General features: G+C 44.6%; 1 protein-coding gene across 1 annotated transcript in view; it reads right to left on the minus strand.

The window, feature by feature from the left end:
* The window catches only part of syndig1l (synapse differentiation inducing 1-like), a 212,265-nt gene that overhangs the window by 141,713 nt on the left and 43,227 nt on the right, over positions 1-27,325 (minus strand). The window contains exon 2 of the mRNA XM_072568216.1: positions 15,630-16,173. Within this exon, the coding sequence (XP_072424317.1) occupies positions 15,630-16,058 (429 nt within the window). The 5' untranslated portion in view covers positions 16,059-16,173. The remainder of the gene's footprint in view (positions 1-15,629; positions 16,174-27,325) is intronic.

Here is a 27,325-nt window from a genome sequence, read left to right on the forward strand (position 1 = left end):
GTACGTACCTATCAGGCAGGGAGGAAAGGGTCGTGTGAGGGAGCCGTGGTTTAATAAGGAGTTGGAATCCCTGGTTAAATGGAAGAGGGCGGCCTTTGTAAAGATGAGGCGTGAAGGTTCAATAGGGGCAATTGAGAGTTATAAGGTAGCCCGGAAGGACCTGAAGAGAGAGCTAAGAGCAGCAAGGAGGGGACATGAAAGGTCCTTAGTTGGTAGGATTAGGGAAAACCCTAAGGCTTTCTATAGGTATGTTAGGAATAAAAGAATGACTAGGGAAGGAATAGGTCCAATCAAGGATAGTAATGGGAAGTTGCGTGTGGAGGCTGAAGAGATTGGGGAGGCGCTGAATGAATACTTTTCGTCAGTATTCACTCAGGAACAGGACATTGTTGTCGATATAAATACTGAGGCACGAATAAGTAGAATGGATGGCTTTGAGATATGTAGAGAAGAGGTGTTGGAAATTCTGGCAAGGGTGAAAATAGATAAGTCCCCTGGGCCTGATGGCATTTATCCTAGGATTCTCTGGGAAGCAAGGGAGGAGATTGCAGAGCCATTGGCCTTGATTTTTGTGTCCTCTTTGTCGACAGGAGTAGTGCCAGCGGACTGGAGGCTAGCAAACGTGGTTCCCTTGTTCAAGAAGGGGAGTAGGGATAATCCTAGTAACTATAGGCCAGTGAGTCTCACTTCTGTTGTGGGCAAAGTCTTAGAGAGAATTGTAAGGGATAGGATTTATGCACATCTGGATAAGAATGATGTGATCAAGGATAGTCAGCATGGTTTTGTGAAGGGCAGGTCGTGCCTCACAAACCTTATTGAATTCTTTGAGAAGGTGACTAAGGAGGTAGATGAGGGGAAAGCGGTAGATGTGGTATATATGGATTTTAGTAAGGCGTTTGATAAGGTCCCCCATGGTAGGCTACTGCAGAAAATACAGAGATATGGCATTGAGGGTGAGTTGGAGGTTTGGATTAGGAATTGGCTCTCTGGAAGAAGACAGAGGGTAGTAGTTGATGGCAAAGGTTCATCTTGGAGTGCCGTCACTAGCGGTGTTCCGCAAGGATCTGTTTTGGGACCATTGCTGTTTGTCATTTTTATAAATGACCTGGAGGAAGGGTTAGAAGGTTGGGTGAGCAAGTTTGCGGATGATACGAAAGTCGGAGGAGTTGTAGACAGTGAGGAAGGATATGGCAGGTTACAGCGGGATATAGAGAAGCTGCAGAGCTGGGCAGAAAGGTGGCAAATGGAGTTCAATGTAGCTAAGTGTGAAGTGATTCACTTTGGTAAGAGTAATAAAAAGATGGATTACTGGGCTAATGGTAGACTACTTGGTAGTGTGGAAGAGCAGAGGGATCTTGGTGTCCATGTACACAGATCTCTGAAAGTTGCCACCCAGGTAAATAGTGCAGTGAAGAAGGCATATGGCGTACTGGCTTTTATTGGTAGAGGAATTGAGTTCCGGAGTCCTGAGGTTATGCTGCAGTTGTATAAGACTCTGGTGCGGCCGCATCTGGAATATTGTGTGCAGTTTTGGTCGCCATACTATAGGAAGGATGTGGAGGCACTGGAACGGGTGCAGAGGAAGTTTACCAGGATGTTGCCTGGTATGGTAGGAAAATCCTATGAGGAAAGGCTGAGGCACTTGGGGTTGTTTTCATTGGAGAAAAGAAGGTTTAGGGGTGATTTGATAGAGGTGTACAAGATGATTAGGAGGTTAGATCGGGTTGACAGTGAGAACCTTTTTCCACGTATGGAGTCAGCTATTACAAGGGGGCATAGCTTTAAATTAAGGGGGGGTAGATATAGGACTGATGTTAGGGGTAGGTTCTTCACTCAGCGAGTCGTAAGTTCATGGAATGCCCTGCCAGTAGCAGTAGTGGACTCTCCCTCTTTATGGGTATTTAAGCGGGCATTGGATAGGTATATGGAGGATAGTGGGTTAGTGTAGGTTTGGTGGGCTTTGATCGGCGCAACATCGAGGGCTGAAGGGCCTGTACTGCGCTGTATTCTTCTATGTTCTATGTTCTATGTAAAAGCATGCTACAATTACATCTTTCATATCACCTTTGCCAATCAGTCAAGAAATCAGAATATAGAAAGAGAATTGAAGTCTTGTTGTAATCGGTGTCTCTCTGGTCAAAACCCTGTCTGTCCAAGCTCAGTGTCTCAAGCAGGGAATAGGCCATCCTGGCTTTGTGTGGAGCAATTTATTCACTGGCTTTTACAGCTCACAGCTAACACAAGCAGTGAAACATACCCAAAGAAGATAATGCCATCGAAGCACTAGATTTGCCCTTGTCATGTTCCTTATTTCATAACAAGTTTATGTCAGTAAGATTTGAAAGGTGCTGCTTTGTATGCTATCAACATTTCTGATATGCACTGACAGACAAGATTAAGAGATTACTTTGCCCTTGAAGCCTTTTTGGAAAACAAGAACATTTATATGGTAATTCTTTTTTATCTTTCCCGATCATAAGCAAAAACACAACAGCGTTTTTTGATGGCTGTTGAGTCTGCTTTTCATTCCACAGACGGTACCCTGACATTTGACTCAATCCATTTGCAAGACTGCTTCCCCAGCAATTTCGTGCCAGGAAACGAATTAAGAATCCCTTTAAAAGTCAGAGAGTTAGAGTCACAGAGTCATACAGCATAGACACAGGCCCTTCAGCCCACTACGTCCATGCTGACCAACAAATACAAAAATACACTAATCCCATTTACCTGCACTTGGTCAAAATTCCCTGCTCATCCAAATGCTTCTTAAATGTAGCTAGAGTATGTGCCTCCACCACCCTCTCAGGCAGCATGTTCCATATTTCTACCACCCTCTGGGTGATTTTTTTTCCCTCAGATCTCCTCTAAACCACTGACTACTTGTCTTAACTGTATGCCCTCTGGTCTTAGACATGTCAGGAATGAGGAGTTGCTTCTCATGAATGACTCTGTCTGTGCCTCTGATAATTCGGGATACCTCAAAGAGGTTTTGAGAATATAAGACAAGTCCCTGTTCATCGGAAATTAGAAGGGAATTTACTAGCATTCAAATGTTCACTAAAAAGCAGGAGAAAAGACACTTTCTCAAAAATTAATGAACCTCTAAATGAAACTGCTGGAATGCATGGCTCTCAAAAGTACCATTCCGGAGAATGGTGTTTTAATTAGCAGCAATGGGGAAAGCTGCAGCAGGTCATGGTACACGTGCAATGATGATCTTATAACTTTCCTCAAAACAGCTAATGAGTCGCTTAATTGGTACAAATGTCGAAAAGGTTCAGCAATCCAGCCGTGAGATGCACGGTCGCCGAGGAGGGGGACTTAATGCTAGTGAAAGGAAACAAAAAAGAAATCAATGGGGCCTCACAATTGCTGCTACCCGCTGCACGTTATGAATGAAAGAACGCAGCCAGTTTCTGATGAGAGCCATGATCATAATGAATGGTGGTGCTGGCTTGAAGGGCAGAATGGCCTACTCCTGCACCTATTGTCTATTGTCTATTGGAAGGGAATTAAACTCTTTGTGTGCACAAAGACAGTAATGCCTGATAGCGTCATTCTGAACTCACTGATACGGAGGGTTTCTACTGAAAGCCAGAAGCACCTGTAATGTTTATTGCAAAAAAAAAGCACATGATTTAGAATGACAGAATCCCTATAGCGTGGAAGCAGGCCATTTGGTCTATCGATTCCACACCAACCCTCCAAAAAGCATCCCACCCAGCCCCCTACCTTGTCCCTAAAATGCTGCATTTCCCATGGTTAACTCACCAACCCTGCACATCTCTGGACACTACAGACAATTTTGCATGGCTAAGCCACTTAAGCTGCACATCTTCAGACTGTGGGAGGAACCGGGATACCCAAAGGAAACCCACGCAGTCATGGGGAGAATGTGCAAACTCCACACAGACAGTAACCCAAGGCTGGAATCGAACCTGGGTCTCTGGCACTGTGAGGCAGCAGTGCTAACCACTGAACCCTTGAACTATGTAAGAAAATATGCTTAGTTAACAATACAGACAAATCACATGATTTTACAACTGAAGTGATGAGCATAGAAGTTCTTTTCAGTGTACAATGTAGTTTGAGCAGGGCAAATGGAAAGGTCCCCAGAACTTGCCTGGAGAAGTCAAGACAAATCATGGGAGATTCCAACTGGTGACTGCTCCTAAAGGGGAAAGCTCACCTGAGAAGGCAATATCGAGGGACTTTAGGCAAAAGTGAGGATTACAGATGCTGGAAACCAGAATCTAGATTAGAGTGGTGCTGGAAAAGCACAGCAGGTCAGGCATCATCCGAGGAGCAAGAAAATCGATGTTTCGGGCAGGAGCCCTTCATCAGGAATGAAGGGCTTTTGCCCGAAACGTCGATTTTCCTGCTCCTCAGATGCTGCCTGATCTGCTGTGCTATTCCAGCACCACTCTAATCTATTGAGAGACTTTGTCAGGAATGTCTGGATAGAGCGTTGACAATGTTTAGATTAGATTTCCTACAGTATGGAAACAGGCCCTTTGGCCCAACAATCCACACCAACCCTCCGAAGAGTAACCCACCCAGACCTATTTCACTCTGACTGATGCACTTAACACTATAGGCAATTTAGCATGGCCAACTCACCCGGCCTGCACATCTTTGGACTGTGGAAGGAAACCGGAGCACCCAGAGGAAACCCGCGCAGACACGGGGAGAACGTGCAAACTCCACACAGTCAGTCACCCGAGGCTGGAATCGAACCTGGGACGCTGGTGCCATGAGGCAGCAGTGCTAACCACTGACCCACTGTGCCAGCCACATTGTGCCAAACATGATGCCAAATTAAACAAATCCCTTTGGCCTGCCCTTGGTCCATATCCCTCCATTCCTTGCATATTCATGTATTGATCTAAAAGTCTCTTAAACACTCCTAAGTATCTGCCTCTACCACTCCACCCCTGGCAGTGTGTTCCAGACTCCTACCACTCTCTGTGTAACAGACTTGTCCCTCAACTCTCCTTTGAACTTTTCCCCTCTATCCTTAAATTCATGTCCCCGAGCACTAGACATTTCTACTCGGGGAAAAAAAAATGCTGATCGTCAACCCTATCTATGCATTTCAATATTTTACAGATTTCTATTGACTTTCCCCTCAGCCTCAGTCGCTCCCAAGAAAACAACCCTAGTTTGTCCAGTCTCTGCTTCTAGCTCATGCCCTCTACTCCAGGCAGCATCCTGGTAAACCTCTCCTGCACTCTCTCCAAAACCTCCATATCCTTACTGTAATGTGGTGACCAGAATTGAATGCAATACTCCAAGTGTGGCCTAACTGGAGTCTTATAAAGCTACAACATCATATCCTTAGGGCTTTTGCCCGAAACATCGATTTCGAAGCTACTTGGATGCTGCCTGAATTGCTGTGCTCTTCCAGCACCACTAATCCAGAATCTGGTTTCCAGCATCTGCAGTCATTGTTTTTACCTCTTGTACTCAGTTCCCTGACCAATGAAGACAAGCATGCCAAATGCCTTCATTCCTACCCTATCTATTTGCATGGCTGCTTTCAGGGAGCTATAGACTTGAACCCCAAGATTCCTCCTGTTTATATCAACCATATCTGAAATCATTGAGACGTGAGTGGGAGTGTGTTTCCCTCATCCTAAGGGAGAGTGCAGGAAGCAGGGGAGAAAGTGATCTGACAGCAGGACTGTGAGAGTTCAGGGAAACCCTGCTGGGATGCACGTTGGGCAGAGTTGAGGAGACTTGACCCACTTCCCAGGGTCATGTATGCATTAGTGGAAACCTACATCAGAGAGAGAGGGAGAGATTTAATTGTGGGACCTTGTAACAGCGTGGGGTGGGGGGGGAGGGAAGGGAACTTAATGTTAAAGGGAGCAAGTAAAACATCCTTTTCTCTGTTGTGTCAGTTTTGAAAGGAATTTATGAATTTAAATTGTATTCCCACCTTTAGCACTTCTGCTCTCACCAGGGGCATACAGGCAATCTTCCAAACTAGCTGGAGTTTATGTTGTATACTATATGTCTTTGACTCTTTTTTTTGATGTTCATTCACAAGATGAGAGTGTCACTGGCTTGGTCAGCATTTATTGCCCATCCAATGGGGCAGTTAAGAGTCAACCACATTGCTGTGGGTCTGGAGTCCCATGTAGGCCAGACCAGGTAAAGATAGCAGATTTCCTTCCCTTAAGGACATTAATGAAACAGATGGGCTTTTCCTCACAATTGATAATGGCTTTGCGTCTTCTTTAGACTCTTGATTCCAGACTTTTTATTGAACTCAAATTCTGGATTTGAACCTGGGTCCTCTAGATTAACAGGCTTATGATAGTGCCACTAGCCCACTGTCTCCCCTATGCCTGTACAACATAGACAATATTCGGCTGGGTGTAATGTGTAACCTGATGACGTTTGGCAGTTGTTGGAAATGCAATCAGGGTCTGTGTTAGCCAGCACACTGCCTGGTCCTCCTTTTATTGCCCAGTGGAAACCTCTAGGTCAACCACCTGGGAGGGTGGGGTGGGGGGGAATGGAGAAGGAGGATCTAGTACATCCAGCCTCAGTGTGAATCGACCTGCTTCCCAGCCAGCTATGAAAAGAGTCTGAAATAATGAGACCAACGTATGTTCCAATTTCGTGCTGAACATTCCACAGCTAACATACGAGGCAACGAACACTTTGGATAAGAGGGCCATGTTAACCAAATACTGTGCTCTTTCTCATTTCGTCCCAGGGTATATTGTCGTTCACTAGATTGCGCCCCATTTCTTCCTTCAGTTAACAACGCAATGCCCTTTTCAGTGTGGCAGGGAGTGTCTTCCTGTATAAATTACTGAATCTCAGAGTGGGGCTTGAGTCTCTGCCTGTGTTTTGACCTCTGGTTTTGAGCTGCCCCATGCCTACCACTTGAAGAACAGTCTGGAGTCTCCTCACATGTATCTCGCTGCTGCTGTAACATGTTCGGGAGTGTGAGGCACTCACATCTCGAGGACATTTACTGCAGAGGACCATATAACCAATGTCATAAAAACCTGTCTGGTTCCCTAATGTCCTTGGGGTGAAAATCAGAGCCTATGTGACTCCAGACCCACAGCAATGTGGTTGACCTGCTATCTGCTCACTGAAATGGCTCTATCAAACCACCTAGAGCAAGGGGCAATTAGGGATATGATCATGCTCGAATAAATGCTGGCCCAGCCAGTGACATCCACATCCCGTGAATCAATTCAATAAAATTGACAGCACGGTGGCACAGTGGTTAGCACTGCTGCTTCACAGCGCTAGAGACCCGGGTTCAATTCCCACCTCAGGCGACTGACTGTGTGGAGTTTGCACATTCTCCCCGTGTCTGCGTGGGTTTCCTCTGTGCGCTCCGGTTTCCTCCCACAGTCCAAAGATGTGCAGGTTAGGTGAATTGGCCGAGCTAAATTAGGTGAAGGGGTGAATGGAGTCTGAGTGAGTTGTGCTTCAGCGGGTCGGTGTGGACTTGTTGGGCTGAAGGGCTTGTTTCCACAATGAATCTAATCTAAAAAAAAATTCCTTTCAACCAGTTCAAAGTTCAGGCAGTGGGCTCTGCATCTGATAAGCTGAATTGCTCATAAAATCCATGACAGAATTCATTTAGATTACTAAAGCACCTTTCACAACCTTAAGCTGCCCCAAGGGGTTTTTACAGTTAATTAGGCCTTTACCAAAGTATAGTTGCTGTTCCAACGTCAGATGCACAGCAGTCAATTTGTGCAGAATACAAACAGCAATGAGATAACAAACAGATCACCCACTCTTTTAATGACACTGTTTTGAGGAATAAATGGTAACCCAGACACTATGGGCTCGTTATCATCTCCACTACACAAGATCTCCTGTTCATAACTGTATTCTACTCATTCTCCCTTTTAAAGAAACAGTCTAGGGTGTTAAATACATCTCTTCTCAACTCTGTTACCCTCTCCATTCAGAAAAGTCCAATTTTGATAAATACAGCATGTTAACATTTCACAACAGTATTGTGACAGGGTTTGTCTGGTCAGATAAGTTCAGTGGTTAGCACTGCTGCCCCCTAACACCAGGGGCCTGGGTTCAATTCCAACCTTGGGTGACTGTCTGTATGGTGTCTGCACTTTCTCCCTGTGTCGGCATGGGTTTCCTCCCACTGTCCAGCGATGTGCAGGTTAGCTGGATTGGTCATGCTAAATTGTCTGTGGTATCCAGTGATGTGTAGGCTAGGTGGGTTCGCCATGGTGAATGCTGGGCTACAGAGAAAGCTGGGGGGAGGTGGGCGGTGGTGGGTCTAGGTTCGTGTAGGACATTCTTCTGAGAGTCAGTGCTCAATAGGCTGAAGAACCTATTTCCAAATTTTAGGGATTCCAGTTGTCGGAGCCTGGATTTTGGTTTGCATATCCTTCCAGATTCTTCTAGTGTCTCCCAGACTGAAAGACGCATCCATTTTGAGCACTGCTGCTTGCAAACTGGGACAAAGTAGAATGCACACTTCACTGTTGTGAAAGGGAATGGTTTTGAAAGAGTTAATATTGTAGTTGATCTCTTCAGATCACGTCGCACAATGGATGGAAACAGTGAATTGGCCACTTGCCTTTCGAAGGAACAGATGTATTCTGCACAGCTCCCAAGAGTCCTTAGCAATTATTCTGGAATAGAAATGTGGCTGTTCTTATTGCTATCATACAATTAACAATCTTGTTAACAAATAACAGTGCCACTGTTATTTAAATTTAGGGGGTTCAGTTCTATTTTAAGACTTAGTTGAGGAGGTTTTGTTTTTCTTTCTCAGAGTGTGGTATGTCCCCCAGCAATGATCTTGTGACAAGCTGCAGACAAAGTACAGGCAAAGTAGGATTGGTGGCATTGAGCTGCCTCAAAACAAAAACCTAACTCTGAAGCATGTATTGGCAGCAGATACCACGGGGTGTCAGGAGTGGCAGTTAGAATAATACCACATTGGCCTTCGCCATCTGTACCGGTATAGTTTCTTCACCTACTCATTGATGGTCTTCTGAATCTGTGAAATCTTACACCACGACTGTGACCAGAGGTACTCAACTGTTGGGATCTGACCTTTTATAAAAGTCTAGGCACTCGCATCTGGACATTGCAGCCTCACAAGGGAGTCACACTAGCAAAGAGTTGTGCCGTGGGGTGGAGCAGATACATCCCAGCTTGCCCCTCACTCCAGGAGAGAAGAAGTATGAGGTGCTAGTTAAGAAAATAAAGCTTCTTGTTGAGCTGTCATTTCGAAGAAACTCAGTCAAACAATTGGTTGGTCAGGCAAAGGTGTTCAGTTAGTTCAGTTGGCTGGATGGCTGGTTTGCAATGCAAAGGATTCAATTCCTAAACTGACTGAAGTTACCTCGAATGTCTGTCCTTCTCAACCTCTCCCCTTGCCTGTGGCATGGTGACCCTCAAGTTAAACCACCACCAATTGTCTCTATCTCCCTCTCCCTCTCTCTCTCTCTCTCTCTCTAATGAGAGAGCAGCCCTCTGGACTTTACCTTTTACTTTGTGTTTGGTCAGTGTGCAATATTTGAGAGGAGAAAAATTCACGTTGCACCAGAGTAGGGGATTTTGATGAGCAGTCAATGCTGGTCAAAAGGAGAGGGAAAGACAAGGGTGGAGTTATTCATAACAATGAAGAACAAAGAACAGGCAGGAACAGACCCTTCGGCCCACTAGGCCTGTGCTGACACATGATGCGTTTCTAAACTAAAAGCCTTTTGCTTCTACACACTCCGTTTCCTTCTATTCCCTACTTATCCATGTATTTGTGAAGATGCTTCTTAAATGTTGCTTTTGGATATGCTTGTACCACCAGCACATTTCAGGCACTCTGTGTGAAAAACCCACCTCTGACATCTCCTTTAAACTTTCTACTTAGACCTATGTCTCCTAGTAATTGACATTTCTACCTTGGGAAAAGGACTCAGACTATCCATTCTATCCAGGCCTCTCATAACTTGGTAAACTTCTGCCAGGTTGTTCCTTGTCCTTCGACATTCAAGTGAAAGCAAACAAGTTTGTCCAATCTCTCCTGATAGTTAATACCCTCTAAGCCAACCAATATCCCAGTAAACTGCTTCTGTACTCTCTCTAAAGACTGTACATCTTTCTTCTAGTGTGGCAGCCAGAACTGTATACAATATTCCAAATGTGGCTTAACTAAAGTCCAAACAGCTGCTACATGACTTGCCAATTTTTATACTCTCTGCCCTGACCAATGAAGGTAACATGCCATATGCCTTCTTGACCACCTTATCCACTTGTGTTTCAGTGAACAGTGAACCTGTACGCTTGGATTCCTCTGTACGTTAACGTTTCTAAGGGGTCTGCTATTTGGTGTACACTTCCCTCTTGCATTAGCTCTCCCAAAATGCATCAATTTGGATTTGTCTGGATTAAATTCCACCTGTTATTTCTCCAAACAAGTTTCCAGGCTATCTATATCCTGCTGTATCCTTTGGCAATCCTCCTCACTACCCACAGTTCCCCCATGTCATCAGGCCATCTACATTCTCCTTCAAACCATTTATATACATTACAAACACCAAGGGTCCCAGCAGTGATCCCTCTGGAACACCACTAGTCATAGATCTCCAGTCTGAAACACACAATTCTATTGCTTCTGTTTATTGTCTATGATTAAACCAGTTCTGCAACTAACTTAGCAGCTCATCGCAGATTTAATGTGACTTCACCTTTTCTATCAGCCTGCCATGAAGGACCTTGTCAAGGGCCTTGCTAAAGTCCATGTGGACATCTACCACCTTGCTCTCATCAATTATCTCTGTCCCTTGCTCAAAAAATTCAATCAAATTTATGGGACATGTCCTCCCCTGCGCAAAAGCCATGCTGCATTTTGCTAAATGTCTGCATTTTTCCAAACGTGAGCAAATCCTGTTCCTAAGAATCTTCTCCAATAATTTCCATACCACTGATGTAAAGCTCACTGGCCAGTAATTTCCCAGACTATTCCTGTTGCCCTTCTTAAAGAAACAACATTAGCTAATCTCCAGTCTTCTGGCACTTCACCAGTGACTGAAGAAGATAAAAAAAATTATATAAAAGAGTGCAGCAATTTCCGCCCTTTCTTTCCTCAGTATTGTGGGATGGATCCCATCAGGTCCTGGGAATGTGTCTACCTTAATGCTTTTCAAACATCCACCACCATTTTTTGTATCGACATGCCCTGGAATATCAACATACCCCTCCCGAGACTCACCATCCATCATGTCCTTCGTGTTGAATACCAATGCAGAATGTTCATTAAGACTCTCACCCATGTCCTCCAGCTTTACAGATAAATTCCATCCTTTATCCTCGAGTGGACCTATCTTTCCCTAGCTACTCCCCTGTTTCTTATCCTTTGGGTTTTCCTTAATCTCGTTTGCCAAAAGATGGCCCATTTTAACCCTCCTAATTCGTTATTTGCGTTCTTTCCTGCTTTTTTTGTATTCCTTGAGGGCTCTGTCTGTCTTCAGTTTCCAAAACCTTATGTATGCCATCTTTTTCTTTTTGACTAACCTAACAATTTCTCTTGTCATTACAGGCTCCTGAATCTTGCCACCCTTCTCCATCATTTTCACAGGATTATGCTGGTCCTGAACTCAAATCAACTGGCCTTTGAAAGATTCCCACATGCCAGATGTGGACTTATCCTCAAACAGCTGCCCCTAATCTCCATTCCCCACATCATACCTCACACTTGATGGTGCTCTGGCTCAGTGATCAGCATTGCCACCTCACAGTACTAGGGACCTAGGTTGGATGACTGTTTTTGTGGAGTTTATATGTTCTCCCTGTGTCTGTGTAGGTTTCCACTGGGTGCTTTGGTTTCCTCCTAGCGTCCAAAGGTATGTGAATTAGCCATGGTCATGTAGGCTTATGGAGGTAGGGACAGAGTGGGGTCTGGCTGGGATGTTTTTCTGAGAGTTGGTGCTGACGCAATGGGCCAATTGTCCCTTTCCACATGGCAGGTATTCTCTTTTCACAGTTTGTCTTCCCCCATTTTGTACTTTCACCCAAGGAGCACTCTTGTTCTTATCCATAAGTAACTTAATTTACAGAATTATGGTCACTATTCCCAAAATGCTCCCCACAGGAACTTCGATCACTTGGCCAGGCTCCTTCCCTCATACCAGGTCTAGTATAGCCTCTTTCCTGGTTGGACTATTTACATATGCTTCAAGAAAATCCTCTAGATACACCGAACAAATTCACCCTGATCCACGCCCCGGGCATGAAGAGAGTCCCAGTCAATAGAGAAATTAAAATCATTCACCACACCAACCCTGCTGTGTTTACATTTTGTCATAATCTGTCCACATACCTGTTCCTCTATCAGCCACTGGCTGTTGGGAGGCCCATTGTACAACCCCATCAACAGGATTGCACCCTTCCTGTTCCTGAGCCCTACCCATATTGACCTCACTGGATGAGCCCTCCATGATGTCCTCCCTCAGTACAGCTGTGATATTCTCCCTGATTAGTAACACAACTCCCCTACCTCTTTAACATCCCTCTCTATAATGCCTGAAACACCTAAATCTCAGCATGTTCAGCTGCCAGTCTTGTCATTCTCCCAACCACGTCTCTGAGATAGCTACAGTATCAGAGTTACATGTATTCATACAAACTCGAAGGTCATTTACCTTACTTGTCACACTCCTCGCATTAAAACAACTAAACTTCATCCGCCCTTCATGTCATGTTCAGTAACCTCTCCCTGTCTGTTTTTCTTCTTAGTCTTACTGGTCTTAGTCTCTAACTCCTTCTTGGTTATTTCACTTGCTGACTGCCTGCTCTGGTTCCAGACCAGTTTAATTTAAGCCCTCCTGAATGACATTAGCACACCTCCCTTTGCAGGATATTAGTGCCTCTCCAGTTTAGGTGCAACCAGTCCTTCTTGTACAGGTCCAACCTGCCCATGGGTCTACTCTGTGGCCACGGAAATACCTAGCTGTGCCCCTAACTATACAGTCTCCTATTATGACTTTTGTACTGCACTTGGACCCTCCTTATTGATTAACAGCCAAACTCCACTGCTTTGAGTGAGGCTGACCATTTTACGCCAACTTGCAGGCCGTTCTGTGTTCAGGCCATGCACTGACAAGACTAGGTCTTACAAGCAGCGGGGAGGTTTGTAATTTGCCAACTTGGGATGGATTGGAACTAGCTGATGGCATGTTTAACACAGGGATGTCATTCCTGGCAGATTTGAACACAGCTGCCATGGACCCAGGTTTAATTCCGGCATCGGGGTATGGAGTTTGTATGTTCTCCCTGTGCCTTTCTGGCTTCCTCCCACAGTCTGTAGATGTGCAGGTTAGGTGGATCAGCCATGAGAAATGCAGGGCTACAGGGATAGGGTTGGCGGGTGGGTCTAGGTGGGATGGTCTGTGGAGGGTCGGTGTGGACTCCAATAGGCCGAATGGCCACCTTCCACACTGTAGGGATTCAATGATTCTGTAATTTATCCCGCTTGCATTTTTGCTGATTCCCTTGAGATTAAAACTAAATTTGAAAATGTCAGTAGTGTGCACAGGAGATAGATGTATCAGTAAGCAGAGGAAGTGCTGGTGAAACCCATGGTTAGGGGACAGCACGGCAGGTACGAGACGCGATAAAAGAGCCTCCTGGACAAAGTGCCCTGGCCACAACTCTCCTGGCAAAGGCCATTGCTTTTAACATAAGACTGACTGAGGACACAAAATTTAAGTTTCACTTGTAAATACTTCACATTGCCTTGGTTTTATGCTATTCATGAGGGCTCCATGGTGATTTCAGATGAGCTTAATCCAAAAGCTATGCTGTCATGTCATAGAGTCATAGAGATGTACAGCATGGAAACAGACCCTTCGGTCCAACCCGTCCATGCCGACCAGATATCCCAACCCAATCTAGTCCCACCTGCCAGCACCCGGCCCATATCCTTCCAAACCCTTCCTATTCATATACCCATCCAAATGCCTCTTAAACGTTGCAATTGTACCAGCCGCCACCACTTCCTCTGGCAGCTCATTCCATACACGTACCACCCTCTGTGTGAAAAGGTTGCCCGTAGGTCTCTTTTATATCTTTCCCCTCTTACCCTAAAACTATGCCCTCTAGTTCTGGACTCCCCGACCCCAGGGAAAAGACTTTGTCTATTTACCCTATCCATGGCCCTCATAATTTCGCAAACCTCTATAAGGTGACCCCTCAGCCTCTGACACTCCAGGGATAACATTCCCAGCCTGTTCAGCCACTCCCTATAGCTCAAATCCTCCGACCCTGGTAACATCCTTGCAAATCTTTTCTGAACCCTTTCAAGTTTCACAACATCTTTCCGATAGGAAGGAGACCAGAATTGCACACAATATTCCAACAGTGGCCTAACCAATGTCCTGTACAGCCGCAACATGACCTCCCAACTCCTGTATGCATTGATGGTTAGAGGGGAATTAATGACATTTTGTTTATAGTGGATGAAAGTATGATGCATATTTGCACTCCCACCTTCCTGAATGTTCATGTTTGTGCCCAGTGTTGTACTCACTGCTCCAAGGTATGGAATATCTGGGAACTACATTTGCTGATGGCTCAATGAAAGAAAGTAAGCCATCAACAGCAGATAAAGAGTCTACAAAAGAATTTATTCAAGTTAAGTAAGTTGACAGATGAAGTATAAAACGGGTGAATGGGAACTTGTCCACTTTGTATCAGCAAGATAGAAAAGCAGTGTATTGTTGAATTGCAACTAGACGTCAGATCTCTACGGTACAGAGCCAGCTGTTAGTATGCAGATGCAGCAAGTGCTTAGTAGGCAAGTGGAATGTTGTCACTTATTGCAATGGGAAATTGAGGATTAGGGAAACAAAGTGTTGCTCCAGTACCCAAGGCTAAATAGGACAGCATCAGGAGTGCTCTATATACTTCTAGTTTCTTTGTTTATGAATTCAAAATAATTAAATTAGAAGCAGGCCAGAGAAGGTGCACTCAAATAATTCCTAGGGTGAAGGGTTTAACATATGAGGAAAAGGTGAGCAGGTTGGGCTTCTATCTAATGGAGTTTAGAAAAATGAGATGCGATTTATTGAAAGATATAAAGAGGAAACCTGACAGGGTGGATGCTTTCCCTTGTTGGACTTTATCGAACCTGGGGGCACCATTTAAAGACTAGAGAGTCTAGATCCGATTTAAGATGGAGACGAGGAGATTTTCTTCTCTCAGTAAGCTATTTATTTAGAATCTCGTTCCCCCAGAGAGGTAAAGGGTTGGTCTGTATACTAGGGACTTGATCAAGGCAATGTTGGGAAAGCAGTGTGATTCGCTGTCCTGTCTTGATTAAGTTTCCCCATTGCCAAAGAAAATCTCCCTCTCTACCCAAGCTTTTAGTCACAAAACATCACAGAGTAGAATATTCTTGATGAATCAAGAGAAATAGGTGTTGGAAGGATAGACGGTTCCTCCAATTCTGTGGCTGTTGTCCTGATCCCTGTCACCATCTCTGCAACTGTCCATCTACAACCACAATAAATCAATGTCCATTCCCGACATGCAATTGAACATTCCCAAATATGTAACGTGATACACTTGAGTGTTCCAACATTAAGAAAAATTCATTAGAATGGGAACGCCTTTACCTCACAGTCATGAAACTCCTCTTCCTCCACCTCATAGGAGACCGTTTGAATTTTCACATCGTTCTCTGTGTAGTCCACGTGTTTGGATTCTGAATGGTCAGGGGAGTCAATCGTCAAGTTCTTCCTCTCAGTGAATGTCGTCTCACTGCTGTCGTTCCTGTAATCCTTGACACCCTCTTTCATCTCGTCCTTGTACAAAATAAAGTTTGGCCGGTAAAAGGCCTCGACAGCCAGATGCAGAGAGCTGGCGTCCAGGAGCTGATGTGTGAAGTTGGCTTTGGGTTTGTTCTTGGCAGAACCATTGCTCATAAAGTAGTTCAAAATCTTCTCTTTATAGTGCTGCTGCTCGCTGTAATCGTCCTGGTAACCATAATCATGCTTATTGTTTTTCTCGAGCAGAGGGTTCTGAAGTTCTGTCAGGTTTTCCATTGTTTTCTCAGAGCAGGGTGGACGATGGAAGGGAGGGGTCGGGGCGGTTTCCGGGGGCAGCTAGTCAGGTGATCAATTGACTGTTAGGCCACGAGGATGATCATTGGCCCAAGGCCTATAGAGAAGAAGAAGAAGGAGAGAAATTATGTTTGGTATCTTCACTCCAACATCTTAGAATTCAATAAACAAATACTTTTTTATTTGCTGTTCAGGTTATCACTTGAATTACCCACTATCTACATCCTGTGGGTTATCATTGATCAGAAACTTAACTGGACTCAGCACATAAGCACAGTGGCTACAAGAGCAGGTCAGAGGTGAGGAATACTGTGGCGAGTGACTCATCTCCTGACTCCCCCAAAGCCTCTCCACCATCTACAAGGCATAAGCCAGGAGTGTGATGGAATACACCCCACTTGCCTGGATGAGTGCAGCTCCAAAAACACTCAAGAAGCTGTACATAGCAGCCCACTTAATTGGCACTGCATCTACTCCCTCCACCACCGATGCTCAGTTGCAGCAGTGTGTAATTTCTGCAAGATGAACTGTAGAAATTCACCAAAGATCCTCAGACAGCGCCTTCAAACCCACAACCAGTTCCATTTAGGACAAAAGCAGCAGGTATATGGGAACACCCCCACTGCTTTCAAGTTGCCCTCCAAGCCACTCACCATCCTGACTTAGAAATATATCATCATACCTTCACTGTTGCTGGGTCAAAGTCCTGGAATTCCCTCCTTAATGGAATTGTGGGTCAACCTACCAGCAGGTGGACTGCAGGGGTTTAAGAAGGCAGCTCACCCCCACCTTCTCAAGGGCCACTAGGGGTGGACAATAAATGCTGGGTCCAGCCAGTGACACCCACATCCCACAAAATGAATTTTTAAAAATCTGATTGAGGAAGCAATGGTGTTCTGCCATCACAGTCTTCTTCATTGGCTGGCACATTCCTCTTAAACTGCATGAACTTGATTGAAGACTGTTTCAGACCATCGAGAACTGAATTGAGAAGGAACCTCCTCACCCAGAGAGTTTTGGAATCTACAGAATTCCTTGCCCAGTGAAGTAGTTGACGCTACTCCCCAGTAAACATTTTTAGAGCTAAGATAGATTTTTTTTTGAACAGTGACGCAGGAGTCACTAAATGCGAATTTATCTCCTCACATTTGCACCAATTTTATCGGGCTGAGTAATTTTATGATGGAGTGGACACCTGGGCGAGAATAGAATCAATCTGATTTAGAATAAGCCATGTCTGTAATCAACTGTAGATTATTTATTAATAAAGCTGAAGTGATAACATCACTGCGGTTACTCCTTGTGTGTGAGAGGAGTCAGATTTAATGCACCAACTGCATCAATATACAGTCATGCTGACTGCAGGTTCATTAGCAAAGCTACGTGACCATGGCAGGATTTGAATTCATGAATTCTGAGTCACTAATCCTGAACCGTGACCTCTAGACTACTGAGTGCACAACTTTCCATCCTTTATCACTCAAGTGTTTTCCCATCCAAATAACAAAATTGTCCAAAGTACAAAACACATCAGGTAATGCTTGATCTAAGCTGCTCAATAGCATTGAAACAGATAAATTAGAAATATTGGAGCAGACACATTAGGACCAGAGCAGACTGTTCCAACTGTGTGAGCCTCTCCTGTCATTCAATGGCAGCAGATTTGTTTGTCATAGAGTCACACAGCATGGAAACACAGTCCAACTAATCTATGTTGACCCTGTTCCCAAACAAAACTAGCCCCACAGCCTGCGTTTGGCAAATATCCCTCTAAACCTTAAATAAAATGGAAAGAACTGTGAATGCAGTAAACCAGGAACAAAAAACAGCAATTGCTGGAAAAGCTCAGCAGGTTTGGCAGCATCTATGGAGAGAAATCAGAGTTAATGATTCGGCTCCAGTGACCCTTCCTCAACCTGTCAAACAACCTGGCCTCTCGGGTGGATGTAAATGATTCGGTGGTTCTACTCAAAGAGTAGGGGCATTCTACGTGGCATACCTGATTCTCCAGCCAACACCTAAAACGAAACAATGGATTGGGTCTTTGATGTCATTGCTGTCTGGGAGCCCCATTCCTGATACGAATGAAGCAGTATCACAGAGATACACCAGCTGGATCAGACCTGAAGGATGAAAGCTGATACAGAGCAGGGAGCCAGTCATGTTAGCACAGGGAAGCCACATGACCCTATGAAACAGAGAGTGGCACACAGGAGGGAACCCACACATTGGCAAGTGAGTCTAATGACAGGCAGTGAGCACTTGGGCAGCGTAGGGGGCATTGTGGGGGCTTAACAGGAAGGAGCAAACACAACTGAAGGCAGCCTCCAGGAATGCTGTAGGAAGTAACATGGAAGGAATTCTTTAAAGTTTTCTGGGAGCAGCTCATGAATTTTAAAAACGTCGTGTTCCTTAAAGACTTCCCTCACTTTCTAAAGCCAAGGTGAATATTTTCTGTAATAGTTGATCAGGGCTTGTCATGAATGGGGGCATGGCTCAAACATGGACTTGCTGAGGTAGCAAGGGGTATCGAGTTAACAGGAAATGTCAGGGAAACAGTGCCCTAGGCTTCACCTTAAATAGACAAATCGGTGATGTGTTTGACAAAGCTGGAGATTGTGTGAAGGGTATTCCATATCACAGAGAGGGATGCTTCCTCACAGACGAAATCATAAAGGTGACTCAGGTGATTGATGTAACTTTAACTGCTTTATTATTTCATTTCTATTGATCAGACTTGGGTGTTCCAAATAAAATGGTACACCTGGAGAATACTAATCAGCTTTAACCCAGAAACCTGAATGTTATGAGATGGCAAACTTGCTCTATTGTAGATAGATTTAATTTCAGTTTTGCATCTCTTCAGTCCATATTTCAAAGAAATTCCTTATGGATTTCAATCACTTCTACGCTTGTTGAAATAGGGACTGAAGAGATGCAAAACCAAGGTGGGTATATGACCCCATTAATAGAGCAAGAATGTAACTAAGTGTTGGGAAATACACATGTAGTTTATGTAATTCCAATAGCACACATCTCTTGCTAAGAGGGTAGCTTGATTCACCACCTTCAACATTCATTCCCTCCACCACACGGATAATGTGCCTCTATTGTATACCATCTCTAGGATGTAAGATAGTCTCTCGCCAGTATTGCTGGTGAATATGGGCATCATTTCCATTGCGAATACAGTGTTGGGATCCCTGTTTTGTTCAGAAAAAGCCCACCCAGTGAAAAATCAATGCTACTGCCATCTCATTCTGATGCTGATCCAGCTCACTGTTTCAGTAGCAGCAGGATTCAATGACTGCTGAGCTCCAATGGGCTGCACTTTCTTTTTTTTTACATGCCTGAGTGTTTGAGTGCAACTGAAAAGCAATGAAAATATCAGTGCCATATTCATTTATTGTTGTTTTCTTTGGTGGCTGATCTAAAGATACTTAATGTCCTGCTTTAAACGTATAGTGCACGCTGTGCTATACTTCAGCTCCAGAGACAGAGCTTGCCACCAGGTTGTCTCATGTTGTGATGTATTTGACTGACTGGAACATGCTTGGGTTTCATGTATTTCTCATCGCTGAATGAACCACATCTCCTGTATTAATGCCCTTCACAACAGAAGACCATAAGAAATAGGACCGTCAGCCCCTGAGTAGGACCTCATTGGTGAGGACAGATGGGCGAGAGTTACATTTTAGGGAGTGGGGGAAGAGAGGCTGGAATAGAAGATCAGAAGTGTTTGAGATGCAATGGTGTCAGGGGTGATATAGGCCAGAAGGAGATGCAAGAGGAATTGGAAGCAAAGTTTCGCTAGTCAGAAACTTTCAGCACTTTCCATTCCTTGACCTCTGACCTAGAGACAGGCGTACAACTATAGCGGCAGGAAGAAGTGAGGACCTTATTGAACTGAGAGTATAATTGCAGAAGCAATATTCTTAACGGTCCGGACAAATATTTGTGTGAATGATTAACTGAGAAAGATTATTTTTTGGGATTGGTAGAATGGGTTGAAGATGTCATAGCAGCAATTAAATGGAGTTACCTCATGCTGTCTTTACACATGCCACTTTGGCACAGAGCAATCCTAGCAGTAAAGTGGTACAGCTTACAGGGATCAAAATGCCTGTCATGACAAAACAGCATGAGGCTTCATGTGAGCGATACTATGGAGGAATCAAAAACCAAACATAAAAGCAGGCAGGAACCAGGAGGATTGGTTAGGTCATTCAGACCTAAAGAAAATGAGATGGCAATCAAATCATTAAAGCAAGTAACATTCAGACCACACAATTTTGAATTGCCTCCATCAGAGATTCTATGCTAAACTATAAGAGTGGCACGGTGGGTAGCATGGTGGCACAGTGGTTAGCACTGCTACCTCACAGCGCCAGAGACCTGGGTTCAATTCCTGCCTCAGGCGACTGACTGTGTGGAGTTTGCACATTCTCCCCGTGTCTGTGTGGGTTTCCTCTGGGTGATCTGGTTTCCTCCAATAGTCCAAAGATGTGCAGGTCAGGTGAATTGACCATGCTAAATTGCCCGTAATGTTAGGTTAGGGGTATGGGTGGGTTGCGCTTCGGCAGGTTGGTGTGGACTTGTTGGGCCGAAGGGCCTGTTTCCACACTGTAATGTAATCTAAGCTTTGACCTTTATAAATAAGAGCTGGGACCAGATTCCCAGCCCCATTCCTCATGTCCCTGTTTTTACTAGCATGGGAATGGGATGTCGACTATTGTGGGTCGCTGCTCTGAATTTAAACAAAAGCTTAGGGAATAATTGTTGTTAGGTACATTCTCCATGCCAATGCCTTAGAATCATAGAGTCGTACAGTTTGGAAACAGACCTTTCGGTCCAAGTCGCCCATGCTGACCAAGTTTCCTAAACTAAACTAGTCCCATTTGCCTGCGTTTGCCCATATCCCTTTAAACCTGTATTTTTCATGGACATGTCCAAATATTTTCTAAGTATTGGAACTGTACCTGCATCCACTACTTCCTCAGACAGTTCATTCCACACATGAACCACCCTCTGTGTGAAAAAGTTGCCCCTCAGGTCCCTTTTAAATCTTTCTCCTCTCACCTTAAAATTATGCCCCCTAGTTTTGAAATCCCCTATCCTTAGGAAAATACCTTTGCAATTAACCTTATCTGTGTCCCTCATGATTTAAAAACCTCTCTACCTCCTACCCTCCAGTGAAAAAGGTCCCAGCCAATTGAGCCTCTCCTTATAACTCAAACCCTTCAGTCCCAGTGACATCTTTATAAACCTTTACTGTACCCTTTCCAATGTAGCAGTATCCTTCCCATAGCAGGGTGACCTTGTAAGCTGTACAGTTTTACTGCTAAGATTACTCTGTGCTAAAGTGGCACATGTAAAGACAGCATGAAGTAACTGTTTAACTGCTGTTATGAAATCTTCAAATGATTCAACAAATGCCCAAAAATAATCTTCCTCAATTAGGCATTCATACAAATATTTGCCTGGTTTATTGCCTCTGCAGTTACACAGTATACAGTATTCTAGATTTGACTTCACTAATGTTCTTTACAACCCTCAACATGACACCCAATTCCTGAGCAATGATGGCAAGCATGCCAAACACCTTCTTTACCACCCTGTTTAGCTGTGACGCAACTTTCAAGGAACTTTGTACCTGAACCCTGAGGCCTCTCTGTTTGACAACACCGCCCAGGACCCTACCATTAACTGTGTAAATCTTGCCCTTGTTCGTCTTATTAAAATGCAACACCTCAGCAGTTATCAAAATTAAATCTTCTTACAAATGTCTTTGAACTTAAGTCTAAGTCAGCCAGTGGTTTTGAAGCATCCACAAAATCTCCTCGCGAGACCTCCCTTGGAATATTGCCATCTGTGCTCTGATGTCAATGAGACAAGAGAGGAGTTGATTATTTAAATGGAGAAAGGTTCAGAAAGCCACAGCACAGAGCCCTTGTGCATACGTCACAAAACATTAGTATCCAAGTTCAGCAGGTGAAGGCAAGAGAAATGTTGCCTTTATTAAAAAGAGAATGGAGTACAAAAAGTAGAGAGGTTTGCTTAAACTGTACAAGACACTAGTCAGACCACAGCTGGAATACTGTGATAAGGGCCAAATGCGGTTTGGGTCCCTTTATTGAAGGAAGGATGTACTGGCGATAGAGGCAGTTCAGGGAAGGTTCCCTAGGTATGGGGGGATAGTCACATGAGGAGACGTTTAGTAGGCTGGGCCTGTACTCAGTCGAGAGTGTGGTTCTGGAAAAGCACAGCTAGTCAGGCAGCATCCGAGGAGCAGGAGAATTGACATTTTGTGCATAAGCCCTTTGTCAGGATTCCTGATGATGGGCTTATGCCCAAAACGTCGTTTCTCCTGATCCTCGGATGCTCCTGACCAGCTGTGCTTTTCCAGCACCATAGTCTCGACTCTGATCTGCAGTATCTGCAGTCCTCACTTTCCCCTGGGCCTGTACTCATTAGAGTTTAGAAGAATGAGACTCAATCTTATTGAAGCGTCTAAGATTCTTAAGAGACTTAGCAGGATAGATGTGGAACGATTATTTCTCCTTATGAGAGTGTCTAAGACCAGAGGGCAAAATAGATTGTTCATTTAAGACAGAGATGAAGAGGAATCTCTTCTGATAGTAGTGAATCTGCAGAATTCTTCACAGCAGAGAGCTGTTGAAGCTATGTCATGAAGTATATTCAAGGCTGAGATAGAATTTTAATCAGTAAAATACAGAAGGGTTGTGGTGAAAAGGCAGGCGAGTGGACTTGAGGATTATCTGATCAGCCAAGATCTCATTGAGGGACAGAGCACACTCAATGGGCTGAATGGCCTACTCCTGCCCCTGTGTATTATGGTCTAACCCCTGGAAACGGGTGTGTTTCAGAAGAGTTATTAAGAAGCACAACTTAACTTTTTCAAGTAGCTTCCTATCAGTCTTCACTTGATAACCAAACCGAAATTGGTTTAGCTCAGTTGGTTGGATTCTGGTGGCACGGTGGCTCAGTGGTTAGCACTGCTGCCTCACAGAGCCAGGGACCCGGGTTTGATTCTAACCTCGGGCAACTGTCTGTGTGAAGTTTGCGCATTCTCCCTGTGTCAGTATGGGTTTTCTCTGGGTGCTCCGGTTTCCTCCCATAATCCAAAGATGGGTGGGTTAGGTGAATTAGCCATGCTAAATTACCTATAATGTTCAGGGATATGTAGGCTAGGTGCATTAGGTAGGGGAAGTCGAGAGTAATCAGTGTAGGGGAATGGGTCTGGGTGGGTTACTCTTCGGAGTGGCAGTGTGGACTTGTTAGGCCAAATGGCCTGTTTCAAAACTGTAGGGAATCTAATTCTAATTTTTAATACAGCAGTGTGATGCTAATAGTGTGGGTTCAATTCCCATTACTGGCTTGGGGTTACCATGAAGGACTTTCCTTCTCAACCTCTTCCCTCATCTGAGGTCTGGTGGCCCTCAGATTTGGGTGGCATGGTGGCACAGTGATTAGCACTGCTGCCTCACAGCGCCAGAGACCCGGGTTCAATTCCCGACTCAGGCGACTGACTGTGTGGAGTTTGCACGTTCTCCCTGTGTCTGCGTGGGTTTCCTCCAGGTGCTCCGGCTTCCTCCCACAGTCCAAAGATGTGCAGGTTAGGTGAATTGGCCATGCTAAATTGCCCGTAGTTTTAGGTAAGGGGTAGATGTAGGGGTCTGGGTGGGTTGCGCTTCGGCGGGGCGGTGTGGACTTGTTGGGCCGAAGGGCCTGTATCCACACTGTAATCTAATCTAATCTAAATCACCACCAGTTGCTTCTCTCTCTAATGAGTGAGCAACCCCAGTGGTCTGCGAAGACTATGGCGACAAAACCAACCAGAGACCACACTTTTTGTTGGGCTGTATAAATCATTCCTCTTCTTAGGAATGCTACATACAATTTGGTCTCCCTGTTATAGAAAAAGTATTGTGCAGCTTGAAAGGGTTCAGAAAATATTTACAAGGATTTTGCCAGCGTTGGAAGGTTTGACTTATGGGGAGGAGCTGAACAGGCTGGGACTGTTTTCCCTGGAGCGTCGGAGGTTGAGAGGTGACCTTATAGAAGTTTATAAAATCATTTAAAGGGTAGCTGGATGGGTATATGAGTGGGAAGGGTTTGGAGGGATATGGGCCTAATTTTGGCAAATGGGAATTCAGGATGTCTGGTCAGCATTGGCGAGTTGGACCAAAGGGTCTGTTTCAGTGCTGTATAACTCTGTGACTCCTATTTCCATTCTTAAATTCCACCATTCTCAGAGAATCACAGAAAATAGCAACAGGAATAGACCATTCGTCCCTCATGTCTACTTTGTCATTCGATATGATCATGACTGATCAACCAACTCAGTTTTCTCCCCATTCTCTTTGATCCATTTCACTCTAAAACCTATTTCTAACTCCTTTTTGAAAGCATTCAGGAACATTTTTGACTGCAACTGTTATCTGTCGCAGAGACTTCCAGAGGCTTACCATCTTCTGGGTGACAAATTTTGCAGTGTCTCACTCGTACTTGGGTTATTCTGCACCCTTAGACTGTCACCCCTGGTTTTGGATTCCCCCAGCATTGGTAAGATCCTTACCGTCAAGATTAGAGTGGTGCTGGAAAAGCACAGCAGGTCAGGCAGCATCCGAGGAGCAGGAAAATCGACATTTCGTGCAAAAGCCCTTCATCAGGAATTCCTGATGAAGGGCGTTTTCCCAAAACGTTGATTTTCCTGCTCCTCGGATGCTGCCTGACTCGCTGTGCTCTAATCTTGACTCTGATTTCCAGCGTCTGCAGTCCTCACTTTTGCCTAACATTCTTCCTGTGTTGGCCCTGTCTAACCCTGTCAGATTTATATAGGTTTCTATGAGATCCACCCTTGTTTTTTAAACGCCAGTGAATACTGTCCTAACCAAACCAGTCTCTCTCTCTTCGTACATCAGTCCTGCCTTCCCAGGGTCCTGTCTGGTGTCATCACTGATTGCAAGATGGAAATCTTCGAGAGCATGCAGTTTGATTAGTAATGTAATGATTTGAGTTTGAAAGGATGATGGGGTTGTCTTAACATAAGAACATAAGAAATGGGAGCAGGAGTAGGCCATCTGCCTGTCGAGTTGCTCTGTCATTTGTGTCTGGACACAAGGGACAATGGATCAAGTCATATTTACCCACATCATTGCGATTTAGTATGTTGGCCTCCTTGTGGCCAAGGAGAAAGTGAGGACTGCAGATGCTGGAGATCAGAGCTGAAAATGTGTTGCTGGAAAAGCGCAGCAGGTCAGGCAGCATCCAAGGAACAGGAGAGAATATACGTTTCGGGCATAAGCCTGAAGAAGGCTTCCTGAAGAAGGGCTGATGCCCGAAACGTCGATTCTCCTGTTCCTTGGATGCTGCCTGACCTGCTGCGCTTTTCCAGCAACACATTTTCAGCTCCTTAGATTAGATTAGATTACTTACAGTGTGGAAACAGGCCCTTCGGCCCAACAAGTCCACACCGCCCCGCCGAAGCGCAACCCACCCATACCCCTACATCTACCCCTTACCTAACACTACGGGCAATTTAGCATGGCCAATTCACCTGACCTGCACATCTTTGGACTGTGGGAGGAAACCGGAGCACCCGGAGGAAATCCACGCAGACACGGGGAGAACGTGCAAACTCCACACAGTCAGTCGACTGAGGCGGGAATTGAACCCGGGTCTCTGGCGCTGTGAGGCAGCAGTGCTAACCACTGTGCCACCGTGCCGCCCAAAACAAGGTACTAATCATTTTTCTTCACCCAATACACATTCTTCAAGTTTGGCTTTGACAGCAGATGGATGGCCTGATTCGTTGTTTGAATTTCAAATGTGTTAAGGAAAAAAAATCCAACTACTACAGGAAACCAGAGTAAAAAATTGCCTCCAGGAGAGTAAAGGAACAATAGTGGTCTCACTTTGTTTGGGAAATGATGGGTCAGGGGGTCATTTCACTACAACCCAAGCACTGAGAGTGTTCCTTAGTGAGCCAATTTTAGTGCTCAGCTTGTGTATGTAAATATGCAAAACCGTTTTGTTTTCTGAAAAGCGATATGGTTGTCTGTTAGTTTCAGTTTGCTTCGAGGCAACCAACTGAGAATGAAAGGATTCTCAAATGTTCAGCTAATTAAAAGTGTTGGATGGGCTTTTACAGACCTGCTGTTAATGTAAACACCTGAGCATAGGGTACGTGACCAGGACAGCGTCTACCAATGTTGTCAATATGTTCCCACTGCTGCCTAACACATCAGCACTGCACTTTGACCTATCCTACTGGCGTTAACGTCACACCAATTACTGCCACGGAAGGAACAAAGTAAGATGCAACTGCTGGAAAACCATATTGGATGTCAAAAGTGTGCATAGTATCAATCAGCTAAAACCACTTCTCATTTGATTCCACGTACATTCTCAAGGCAATTCAACAGCGCTGTAAAAACTTGCAACAGATCAAACCAATTTTATCCACTAGAACAGTGCAGAATTCCAAAGAGAATCAATTACATTCACCAGCTTTGTTCAGAACGTCAAAGGACTGGACTTATCTTTCATTGTTATGAATTCCCATGGGAGAACAGCCACCTTCATTAAGTAGTGATTGCAGTAAATCAATCACAGGTTCTTTATTTTACACGTTCTTAGCAGCGCATAATATTTTCTGTGCATTCCCTCTTCTTAGGAATGCTACATACAGTTTGGTCTCCCTGTTATAGAAAAAGTATTGTGCAGCTTGAAAGGGTTCAGAAAATATTTACAAGGATGTTGCCAGCGTTGGAAGGTTTGACTTATGGGGAGGAGCTGAACAGGCTGGGGCTGTTTTCCCTGGAGCGTCGGAGGTTGAGAGGTGACCTTATAGAAGCTTATAAAATAATTTAAAGGGTAGCTGAGTGGGTATATGAGTGGGAAGGGTTTGGAGGGATATGGGCCTAATTTTGGCAAATGGGAATTCAGGATGTCTGGTCAGCATTGGCGAGTTGGACCAAAGGGTCTGTTTCAGTGCTGTATAACTCTGCGACTCCTATTTCCATTAGAAAGTAGATTCCATTCCCAGGTATGGACAATGGGCCAAACCCCATTCCATGTATTCATTTTGCAGAATCCAGCTCTATTTGCATTTATGGAACAGGATTTATGCTCCCTACATAACAAGATAAACTCAGCATCCTCACCCAAACATAAACTGCGCTCCAATTATCCAGTGTTTCTTTTTAAAAATAAACAACATAGCT

Source organism: Chiloscyllium punctatum, chromosome 4, assembly GCF_047496795.1.
Source record: "Chiloscyllium punctatum isolate Juve2018m chromosome 4, sChiPun1.3, whole genome shotgun sequence".
Classification (NCBI taxonomy): domain Eukaryota; kingdom Metazoa; phylum Chordata; class Chondrichthyes; order Orectolobiformes; family Hemiscylliidae; genus Chiloscyllium; species Chiloscyllium punctatum.